The following is a 13,484-nucleotide window of genomic DNA, read 5'->3' as shown; positions in this document are numbered from 1 at the left end:
CTCTCTAAATCAGATTCTGGTCCAGGAGAAGGGTTATTTTGTCGACGACCACCTCGAGGTGGTCTGGGTCGCCCTGTCGAAATAAAACATCAATAAATGAAAAGAATTAAGACACAGGAAAGAAGGGAGAAGAAATGGAAAACGGTGGGCAAACGAGAAAATTGGAAGGCAAAGATAAAGAGCTGCCATGATGCATGAAAAAGGTTTTAATGATATATATATATATGAATATACATATATATATATATATGAATATACATATGTATATATATGAATATACATATATATATATATGAATATACATATATATATATATGAATATACATACATATATATATGAATATACATATATATATATATGAATATACATACATATATATATGAATATACATACATATATATATGAATATACATACATATATATATGAATATACATACATATATATATGAATATACATACATATATATATATATATACATACATATATATATGAATATACATACATATATATATATATATATACATACATATATATATATATATATATATATATATATATATATATATATATATATATATACAGTCACGGCCAAAAGTCTGGAACATTTTTTTAAAAATTAAAATTCTTTTGCTCAAGTACAATTTGATTCAAATATATTTGGGTATTTAATATAAAAATTCTAATTTTCAAACCTATGTTCCAAATTTTCAGTCACAACTATATACATATATATATATATATATTGATCTATACAACATAGATATATTTAAAGAGACACACACACGCTGGACCACCAAACAAACACCATTAACTTCCTTTGGTGAATATTTTTATTTGGATTGTGTTTGGGCACTTCATCTCTCATCCAGCCACCATACAGAACATTTGCTATTGTTGAAGAAAATCAATTTTTCATTACATGTAACAATACAATGCAAAAATGGCTTTCATGCAAAGAACAGCAAGTTTCAAGATCATGTGTCATTTGATGCTTGATCAGTTCATGTGGTACCCACATGTCCAGCTTCTTTACCATGCCAATTTGTTTTAGATGATACAGTTGGAATCGAAACATCAAACCTTGCTGCTAACTCAAACATACTTTGAGATGTATTAGCTTCCACTACAGTTTCCAGCTCATCATTATCCATCTTGGTCTCAGGTCTACCACCGGGTTGATTTTCAAGAGTAAAGTCACCAGACCAGAACTTCTCAAACCACTGACGTACAGTGCGCTCATTTGTCACATCATTACCAAACACCTCATTGATGTTTCGAGCTGTCTGGGATGCACTGCTTCCACAACAGAACTCATATTCATAAACAACACAAATTTTTTATCTATCCATGGGTTCACAAAAATTGATTTACAAGAGAAAACTCACAATATAACCAGACACCATGAATTGGATTTTGAAAACTGATGATGTAACTCTTCTATGTTGTATAACAAAGAATTGTTGGGATAAAATGACTGTCAAACTTTGGGCATGTGAAAATTGAACATTTCATTCTTAATAACCTGATACATGCACTTAATATATATTATTTACAGGCACTTAATATGCATGTAAGTACACATGCACTTAATATATTTACATTTATATATATATATATACTTATATATCATGCACACAGATATATATCATTTACACACACATATATATATATATATATATATACACACTCATATATCACATACACACGCATATATGTATGTATTCACACAAGGGATCCGGTTTTACTGTTTTATCTTGAATTTCAGTTACTAGGTTCTGAGAGTAAATGACACTATTCCTTTGTATTCTAGGAAGCAATCATTAGGACCATGTAACACTGTTTCCCAGTATTTTCGTAACTGGGCACAAGGTCAGGTGAGACATTTTAATTCTACATTATTGCAAAAAAGGCGAGAGAGGAACCACACCTCATAACCTAATGTTTCAGCACACACGATCATACATTTCTTCTGCATGCCACCTTGCACACAGGAAAAGTACCATATTTTCCAGAATACAAGTCAAATTTTTCAGACCAAAACCATACAGACATAACACGTGGCTTAACTTATATACACCAGGACAACTTTAGGGGTACCAAAGACTCAATCTGAAGATAGAGACAATGTTTGAATGTTTAGGCTATGCTGACTTTTTCCATGAAAATACAATGTATGTATGTATATGTATATCTATATCTATATATATATATATATATAAAGGAGCATTCCATGAGTTAATGACAATGAGGGTCCCAGTTGATACGATCAACGGAACAGCCTGCTCATGAAATCAACATGCAAGTGGTTGAGCACTCCACAGACACATGTACCCTTAACGTAGTTCTTAGGGAGATTCAACATGACAGAGTATGAAAGGCTGGCCCCTTTGAATTACAGGTACTACTCATTTTCACCAGCTGAGCAGACTGGAGCAACGGGAAATAAAGTGTCTTGCTCAAGGACACAATGCGTCGCCGGGAATCAAACACACAACCTTACTATCAACAACCGAATGCCCTAACCACTAAGATGTGCTGCCTGGGTAGGCAAGGTACGCAACACATGCCCTGAATAAAATAGATCGATAGTAATATTTTCCTTTTATGTCAAAATATGCACCTAATTCAATAAAATTACAAAGGTTACTCTGATTACTATGCATAAAATACAAAATATTTAATTTTTTTGTAGATTAGGTAGGCATAATTCACTGCTGCCTTTCAATCTCAGTATTAAAGCTATGCATAGAACTGCTGTAGTAAGCATGCTGCGTACATGCCTCCTACAACGTTTTCTATATGCGCTATAAAGGCAGAAGTAAATCTGCCTCCAACTCAGCCATGCATCTGTGTTTCACTTTTGTTTTTTGTGTTTTACTACATAAAGGTCACCAACTGCCTATCCTGAGTAATTCCTGACGGCATGTGTCTGATATATATATATATATATATATATATATATAAAGGAGCACTCCATGGGTTTATGACAACAAGGGTCATATATATATATATATATATATATATATATATATATACGTATATATTTTATATATAAAAAATACAAAATGGGACAAGAACGCAAAACATCCACACAGTTAGGTGATACAAAATATATATATAATATATATTGTATTTTCTGGCATATAAGTCAAATTTTTCAGATCCAAAATTTACTGTGAAAAAAAACGTAGACATCTTTAGGAAAGCAAAACTTTCATGTGAAATGAAGCAGGATTTAGAAAGATGGTGACAACATTTGAATGTTTATACTACATCCTTATACTGAATATTATGTTGACTTGTATGCCAGAAAATACAAAATGGATGGTCTCTATTTCTGATATTCTAATATCATATACAGTATCGTACAGACAAGAAGGTAATATTTCGAACACAGTATAGCCATGAAAACAATAAAGATTGGACATTACCCAATCTTTGTTGTTTTCACAGCTACACTGCATTCTTGTCTGTACAATACAATATACATTCAATGCTTCTAAAAACAAAATAAAAAGTTTATTTACAGATGTTGTTGCTGCATCGTATACAGTATTTTGCAAGTATACATGTTGAATCTTTCAAACCAAAATTTACAGGCAAAACAAGTAGACCAACTTGTATACATTAAGATGACTATAGGGCACCAAAATTTTCATGGAAAATGCAGCAGGATTTGGAAAGATACTGACAATGTATGGATGCTTACACTACATGTTTACACTATACACTATGTTGGCTTGTATGTTATAAAATACTGTATGTATGCATAAACTAACACAAGAAACCTCTACCATGTCACTAGACCTATTAGAAACAGCAGCTAAATTTCTTTCATGTTGCATCCTTCTGTCTCATATACCATATTTTCAGGCATACAAGTTGAATTTTTCAAACCCAAATTTACAGGCAAAACAGGTAGATTAACTTATATACACCAAGACAATTTTAGGGGACCAAAAATTCCATGTAAAACGGAGAGATAGTAATGATTTTTTTTTAAGGTTTACATATTATGCATCAGCTTGTATACTGGAAAATATGGTAGTATAGGTCTTGAAAGAGACTATTTGGTATATTCACCATGCTAGAAATAGTAGCAAAATCTCCCTCAAAATATACTTTACTTATTATTGTCTTAAAAGAAGAACAGGAAATGAAAGGTAATCTTGTTAGCTGTAGATGCATTATGTCCCAAGGGAAAGGAAGGATGGCTGAGATATGTTTTGATCATAGGTCTGTTTGAAACAGGTAGTTCACCTAGGGTTAAACACTAAACAACAACAATTATGATGACAAAAACATCCACAACAACAACAACAACGACGACAACTACAAATAGAACTTACGAGTATTGCCGTTTGCTTCTGTTTTTAAAGGAGGTGAAGGACTTGTAAATGTGTTTTGGGAATTTTCACCTGAAACAACAACAAACAAACAACAATGACAACAACAATACCGGTTAGATGCAGTTTGAAATGTTATAACGAGGAAGAACAAGATCCAAGAAACAATGAAGGGATATCGCAACAAATTACAGTGTCTCAGGGTTAATAAATAGCAGTGGAAGAACAGTTGTGTGGTGAAAAAAAAAATGTGCTTGCTTGCTTGCTAACCAATGGCTCTGAAGAAGCTATAGAGTATTGCACAAGCACTTAGCTATGAGTGCAACGCTTCTTATAGCAGAAACACCTGTAAGCTAATGAGGGTGGTTACATGACTTCGGTTCTCTTGCCTGTAATTAATACAAAAGGATCAACACCCTTAAGTTCAAGCCATAACACTTTACAGTTTAATATGGCCATATCAGGCCCAAATATTCTACCTGTTTTATGTTCAAATTGGCCAGATCCTGCCTCTCACACCTATCCTACAATGTAGTTCTAAAAATAAACACTCACATCATTGTAATGTGAAAGCTGTGAATTAATGGATAATTAATTCGAAACTCTGTGGTTAAATAAGCATTATATTTGATAAAGTAATCTGAAATTCTAAATGAGTTAATACAACCATAGCATGGGTACCTAATTGAGCAACACACAAGGCTTTAAGTCAGCCTCTGCTGTTTGCCAGACTGACAAAATAGTTCCTGTAATTACTACCATCATCATCATCATCGTTTAACGTCTGCTTTCCATGCTAGCATGGGTTGGACGATTTGACTGAGGACTGGTGAACCAGAAAGCTGCACCAGGCTCCAATCAGATCTGGCAGAGTTTCTACAGCTGGATGCCCTTCCTAACGCCAACCACTCCGAGAGTGTAGTGGCTGCTTTTACATGCCACCGGCATGAGGACCAGTCAGGCGGTACTGGCTATGGCCACGCTCAAAATGGTGTTTTTTACGTGCCACTTGCACAGGAGCCAGTCCAGAGGCACTGGCAACGACCTCGCTCGAATGATTTTCTAATGTGCCACCGGCACAAGTGCCAGTAAGGTGACGCTGGTAAGGATCATGCTCAAATGGTGCTATTTATGTGCCACTAGCACGGAAGCCAGAGAGCTGCTCTGGCAATGATCACGCTTGGACAGTGCTGTTAGTGCTCCACTGGCACGTGACTAGTAAATGATAAAGCAGCAGGGTGGTGGAGGGAAAGGGTATTTATAGTTTAAATCAAACCTCAACACTGCTACTATAATGTGCTCTTAAAACAAAGGCTATATCTGAAGCCTGGTTTACTGGTATGCAACCAGCCAACTGTAAAAAGCCTTGTCCAAGCAATATGCAAAAAATGTACTAATTTTTGTATGTACAAATAAAACAAACCTATCCAACCCATGCAGACATGAATGTAAGAGAACAGAAACAATTCTTATATGAAATAAATGGCAACAAAAGATAAGATGAAAGCAAGAAGTGATATATCATAAACAACATCTCATTAAGAAAGAGAAAAAGCAACCAATGAGAAGCAAGATAGTAATGGCAACATGTAGGAGAATAGGAGATTGTCAAAGTGACTTATGTGTACAATGGAGAAACAGTATCAAAAATAGAAAAAAAAAAAGAAATCAAGTTCAAAATGATGAAAAAATATCGAGAGTGATATTACACTGCAAAGAAAGATCAACAGTGATATAACCTACTGTAATCAAGTTAAAGTATTGGAGTCATATTGCACAGCAAAGGAAAAGAATATTAAAGTGATATTGCACAGCAATGAAAAATCAACATTGGAGGTTAAAAGTCACAGCAATGAGTAACAACATTAAAGTAATATCGCACAATAACGAAAACAATATCAAAGAGATGTACACATCACAGCAATGTAATAAAACAACAACATTGGGAGTAATGTACCACAACAATATCAAAGTGATATCTCACAATAATGGAAACCATATCAAAGACATATGTATATCACAACAGTGAAAAAAAAACAACAACAACATTGGAAGTAATATACGACAAGAAGATCAAAGTAATATCTTACAATAATAGAAACAATATCGAACAGATATCACAGCAAGAAAACAAACAACAATGTTGGGAGTAATATATCACAACAATATCAAAGTAATATTTCACAGCAAAGAAGACAATACTTAATATCACAGCAATGAGAAAACAATATCAAAGCCACATTGCACAATAATGAAACATACAAATCAAGAGATGGGATATCTTTATAGTCATGAAGAACCATATCAAAATATTATCGAGTGGTATGGGAGGATATCAAACAAGTATCGCAAGAAGAGTAATGGTAGACAATAAACAACACAGTAACATCACACACATACACCAATAACAACAAACAATATTGAAGTAATACCGAATGCTGCATTATGATAACAAATAAATATATAAATATAAAAAATAAACTGAGGACCACTATATTTTGTGACTAAAATATCAGTTCTTATATTCATAAAAATGTGTATATATACATATGCCTGGTGTGAATACATATATATATATTGTTATTGCCATCATTATTTTAATGTCCACTTATCTATGCTTGCATAGGTCAGTCAAAATTTACCAAGGCAGATTTTCTGAGGCTGGACGCTCTTCCTGTTGCTAACCCTCACCTGTTTCCAGTTAAAGTAATATTTCCCCATGGCCAGACATGTTTTTGGAGAATACTGGAAACAAATGATACTGCTTGTATGACTGCGACACTAATTTACAACCATCTTTAAGATAAAGAGTTACAAATATAAGAGAGAGTGTGTGTGTGTATGTGTGTGTGTGTGTGTGTGTGTGTGTGTGTGTGTATGTATAATGTAGATAAGATGAATCCCACATGAAATTTCATACATATCTATCGAACATGTAAAACCCTGTAATTCCTATTGGCAAATGAAACATGTGTAATGGCAAATAAATACCAAAGAAGTTTTCAAAATTTCTGTTTTGTTACACACACACACAATGAGCTTCTTTCAGTTTCTATCAACCGAATCTTCACACAAGGCTTTGGTTGGCCTGGGATATTGCAGAAGACAATTGTCCAAAGTACCACATAGTGGGACTGACCAGAACTAAATGCTTTTGAAACACACTTCTTGCCACATAACAGCACTCCTGTATGTATGAATATACAAGTAGGTGAACGAAGGCAAGTAGCAGTGAGTGGATTTAGTTGGAGTTGTAAGTATCTAATAAAAGTTTGACTTAGCCTCACATTACTTAATCTTTCACAGCTGCAGAACCAGGGCTGTGGAGTCAGAGTCGAAGTTTTTTGTCTCGACTCTACAGCCCTGAACAGAACACATTCACATTTAAACAGTCAGAACAGAGAGAATTCTTTCGTTTTTATGCTCTACATGGCAGAGTAGACACAATATTGGTGTCAGGTAGTCAGTGTTCCCATAGAGGGTTGATATTTCAAAGAAACATTTACTACATGGAGAGATAAATCAATGTGATTGTGTCAAGTTACATAACAGTATGGCTGTTAAGCGTGGCTGGATGGAGTCAATATAACCTAGTGTTAGTATGCTGAATGTGAAATAATTACACTGGAGCAACAGGAATGATATACCTTGCAATAGTGTGTGGGCTGTCTAGACCTAGAATGGTATTTCCAGGTTAACAGAGACTAATATTTTGAAATTCATTTACAGAGAGCTACTTCAGTGGTAACTACATGATAGATTGGTTTTCCTATTGATGAATACAGCAGTCAGTTGGAGTATATGCAGTTTCTTGGAAAGGCAAAGACGGCAATTATGAATACTATGTGTTTCTGATTTGTGGATTTATGTTGCATGGCTGTTCACATATGTGGAGCAGATAAGTGTGTGTGACAGAGAGTGTTCCTATACACATAACGTTTTCATGCTAACATGAAAATGAAAACAGGATCAATAACTGGATGCCTAGGTATAATAAAAATTATAAATAGAAACATAAAAAGCACACTAGGGTTCATTCTAACTGGTCCTTTTAATTCACTGATTCTGTATAAAGTTGACTCATGTAGCATTTGATATCCAAATGTAAAGGTGGATGGAATTGTTGCTATGCACTTTTGTCCAGCATGCTAATGATTTTGCCAGCTCATTGCCTAAATCCTCCTAAGAATAAAAATCCTTTCAGCTATAGGCACAAGGCCTGAAGTTTGAGGGGAGAGGGCTACTCAATTACATTGACCCCCCAGGACTCAGCTGGTACATATTTTCTGGAACCGGAAAGGATACAAGGCAAAGTTGACTTCAGTTGAATTTGAACTCAGAACATACAGATGGATGAAATGCCACCAAGCATTTTGTCCAGCATGCTAACGATTCAGCCAGCTCACTGCCTTACTCCTCCTCCTCTTACTACTATTAATAATAAAAATAATAATAATAATTGTTTTTTAATATAGGCCACAAGGCAAGAAATTTGGAGGTATGACTAGTTAACCATACCGATTCCAACAGCTGAGAGTAAGTTTACACACAGTCCAAAGGTTAGTCCTGATAAGCACAGCCCACAACCTATGTTGAACATCTTCAAGTCAACAGCATAACTCTAACAGAACAACATTCTCTGGAGACATAACATACTCATACTCAATTCATATCCATCACTTATAACGAGGACTCTGGTATATCAGCATAACAGTTGATGCCCATATAAGGATATAAAGACAGAGAAAGCTCTCTACCTATCCATATGCATAGTGTGTGTGTGTGTGTGTGTGTGTGTATATATATATATATATATATATATATATACATAAAATGGAGGCAAATTGGAATTACATAAATATAGGCACATAGCCCTTTAAGCACTCTGTAGAAATCAAATCTGGCTAACTAAATTGCTCAGTTACTACAAGGGCAGTCTATATGTGTTATTCTTTTCTTGTAACATGTACAATTTGTAAATCTGAGGTAGAACACCAATTAAATTTTTTGAACTAATTACTGAGTATATTAGAAGAAAAACACAAAGAATAAAGATGCATTATCAATGATTGATAATACAGCTTCAGTCTTTATGTTTTAATACATATACACGTATGTGTATCTATGTATGTATATATCTATCTATCTATTTACATATATGTATGTGTATATACCTATCTATGTATATATATATGTGTGCCTATATGTGCGTGGGCATATGTATGTGCATATTTTATGTGTGCATGTGTATAAATGCATGTATGTGTGAGTACATATATATATGTGTTTATATATATTATATATATATATATATATAGAGAGAGAGAGAGAGAGTCTTAACGTCACATAAATGCAGTAATATTTTTTTTCCTTGCTAAATGTTAAAGCTATTCTATTTTGAACAATTTTTGTTATTCTAATTTTATATTTTCCTTTTAATTTCATTTTACATACACTTTAAAAAGTGCGTGCCTAGAATAAACAACAGAAGCAACAGACACACACACACACATGCACACGTTCAGCTACAACAACACTCACACACATTGATACACACACACACACACACACACACATACATAAAACCAGCAAACAAACTGAAGCAGTTGCTATCAAGAATAATAATAGTAATAATAATAATAATAATAATAATAATAATAATAATAATAATAACAGCAAGTATAAAAAAGAAAAAAAAAATGGAAAAACCCCAAAATAAAATAAAGATAATTAAAATAAACTAAAATGTCAGGGCAAAATACAACAACAACAACAACAAATAACTTACAATGTATACAAATGTGGACATAGAGGAGGAGGTTGAGGAGAAGGACAGAGAAGTGAATCATTAAACACACACACAGACACAGAGACGCACAGACAGACCTCAAAAGGGGACAGTAAGATAAGCAGAAGCTTATTGCACAGAGGGATGGACACAAGGAAACATGGAGCTGCTACATGGTTGCTTTAAGTGCTAAAAATAGCAGTTCTGAGTGAAATGTAATAATAATAATAATCCTTTCTGCAAGGGTCACAAGGCCCGAAATTTAGGGTCGGGGGTGGGGGACTAGTTGATTATATTGACCCCAGTGTTTCACTGGTACTTAATTTATTGACCCCAAAAGGATGAAAGGCAATGTCGACCACGGCAGAATTTGAACTCAGAACGCAAGGAAGGGCAAAATGGAACCTCATTGCTGTGAAGTGAATTTCTCAATGATACAATAGTGCCATCTACTGGTGCAGGGGAGCTTTTTGTCAGCCTATGAAGTCAGTGCTTAATTAGCATGTCGTCAATAGCTCCAGAGATAATATCTCTAGTCGTTAACAGCAGTTGAAATTGATCCAAGTAACACATGCAATTTAATTTAGATATACTAATTATTATTTGTTACAAACACTTTTTCTGTTGCTAATAACTAATTTATCTATATATTAATGATTGAATATATAGAAATATATTTAGAGTGTGTGTGTATAAATATAAATGTGGAGTTAAATATCAATTGGAAAATAACAGGAAATATTTCTTAACCATTACACACCAACTATATATATATATATATATATAAGATAGGCAGAGGTTCAGAGACAGACAGTTAATGAGATGAAATTTAAGAGAGGTCATGAAACAGAAGAAAACTGAGCAGTTCAAAAAATATAGGAATATTTAGAATCATCAGACTCCACCCCAATAAGAAATAAATAAAAAGAAAAAAAGCACAACAGACACAACACCAAACCAACAACAAAAAATAATAAAAGAGTAGCAATATAAATATATCAGCACAATACAAATACAAACCACATCAAAATAATTGTACAAAACCTGCAGTATATTATACTATTTGTCTTTTGTCCCTCTGTCTATCACAGAAAATATAATATATGTATGTATTCATATACATATAATATTAGAGCTGTCAATACTGCTAAGTACCATAGTTGGTGCAAAACCAACAGTACATTACGACCAGTAATATACTGTTAAACAGTAAATATATACATATACATACATACACACAAAGAGTGGAGCATTTACAGCACAATACAAACCCACAACACTACACCACATAAGAAACAATAACACTTCAATAGAATTCATACATACATGCAAATATATATATATATATATATATATATATATATCGCCTGACTGGCCTTCGTGCAAGTGACACGTAAAAGCACCTACTACACTCTCTGAGTGGTTGGCGTTAGGAAGGGCATCCAGCTGTAGAAACTCTGCCAAATTTAGATTGGAGCCTGGTGTTGCCATCCGGTTTCACCAGTCCTCAGTCAAGTCGTCCAACCCATGCTAGCATGGAAAGCGGACGTTAAACGATGATGATGATGATATATATATATATATATAAATAGATAGATAGATAGATATGTTTATATTCGTGTGCATTTATGCTTCATCAACACTATGGACCTGTTTCTGATTTTCTGCTATCTATCGATCTGCTTATGTATCTATACATACATACATACATATGTATTTATAGTATACAAATGAGAAGGTAATATTTCAAATGCAGTATCACCGTGAAAACAGCAGTAAAATTGGGCATTATTACCCTTATTAGATAGATGACAACTTTTTTCATCTTATAAAGGTAATAAATACTCCCCAATCTTTTTGCTGTTTTCACAGCAATACAGCATTTGAAATGTTGTATGTATGTATGTATATATATATATATATATATATATATATATATATATATACACACACAATTCAATTAGAGGTTAAACTAGCCTCATTAAGGGATGATGATGGCGAATGAACTACTGGTTTAATGCCTAATATTTGTTGTGAATAATAATATTCATAAAACAATAGGTTTATACATAAATCATGGTTGATAATCATTTAAAAGAAAATGATAAAATGGAGATATATAACATTTAGTAAAATTTTAATAAAAATTTTTATTAAATGTTATATCTCCATTTTCTTACTTTCTTTTATATATATATGTATAAAATGGGTTTTATATAATTGTTTACTCTTTCTGTTTATTGATTGCAGGTGGTGCTATTAAGTTAGAAATGGCCTGGGCCGATACTGGCTGAAGCTTAGCTAAGTGTCTAAATGTACAGGCACTGGTCATAGCTCCAATGTGTTTATAATAAGTGGTAGACCACTTTTAGCACTGATTAAGTACTTGTACTAGTGGTAGCAATCATCTGGAGTGCATTCAGCTGAACTCTTATTGCAAGTCTGTGCCTGCTTCTCTGCTCTGATAATTGGCTGTCTTGGCCAGTGAATCCTCTGTGACAATCAACAATTGATGGCAAAGCAAGCTGCTATGGATTACACTAACCTAAAGTGTCTATACATGTGGCCTGGGGCCACGTGTGGACTTGTGTTCCCACTGAAATTTTGAACATTGAATTCTACAACTCTATATGAGGAGATTTGAGATTATATCTTTATGAGGTCTGAAGTGTGTAAAGTTATCACACATGTTAGGAAGATAGATGAATACACAGATAAAAGCGGACATATTGCTGAATATCGGTACAACAAATTTTATATGTAATATATATAATGTTACAACACGTAAACACCCAAAACAATTGGAAGAGGAAGAGAGAAGAACACGATTAAAAAAAAAAAACACAACAAAAACACAACACTCATTAATTCAAAATATGATAAACAATCAGATTTTAATTAATATTTTTATTTCATGATTTGTCTAATTTTACCTTTTAGATGAATAATTAATGTTTAAATATACTATCGTAATCACAATAAAATAACGGGCAATTAATATTTTAAAACTGAATTGTAATGCACAAAAGAAATTAATATGCGCGATAATCAGATTGATGATAGCTTGGCATAATAGGTTAGTTTATTATTAATTAATTATTCTTTAAAAAAGAATCTATCATAGTTTGGTTTAGTGAGTGAAGATTGACAGAGAAGGACATCTACACCTGCTGCAGGTTAGCCGATTGTCTGATGAGCCTGATTTGAGACAAACATGCATGACCACAGAGGACACAGGAAAAGGTAGGGGGGCTGATCGGGGGCTTGTTACAGTATCTCTATTTTACCTCCCTTCTTTCTCTTGTCTGCAAGGATGGTCCTGCGAGTGTCTTCAAAGGAGGATACTTA

The 13,484-nt window shown here is 33.6% G+C and overlaps 1 protein-coding gene across 1 annotated transcript in view; it reads right to left on the bottom strand.

The window, feature by feature from the left end:
- Positions 1–2: 2 nt before the first annotated feature.
- The window catches only part of LOC106883803 (uncharacterized), a gene marked incomplete at both ends in the record, with an annotated part of 141,385 nt that continues 127,903 nt past the window's right edge, over positions 3–13,484 (bottom strand). The window contains 2 exons of the mRNA XM_089340735.1: positions 3–73; positions 4,352–4,420. Coding sequence (XP_089196861.1) covers positions 3–73; positions 4,352–4,420 — 140 coding nt within the window. The remainder of the gene's footprint in view (positions 74–4,351; positions 4,421–13,484) is intronic.

The sequence above is a fragment of the Octopus bimaculoides genome, chromosome 23 (genome assembly GCF_046866305.1).
Source record: "Octopus bimaculoides isolate indiv1 chromosome 23, ASM4686630v1, whole genome shotgun sequence".
Lineage (NCBI taxonomy): Eukaryota > Metazoa > Mollusca > Cephalopoda > Octopoda > Octopodidae > Octopus > Octopus bimaculoides.
This window is presented reverse-complemented; position numbering and strand designations above follow the sequence as displayed.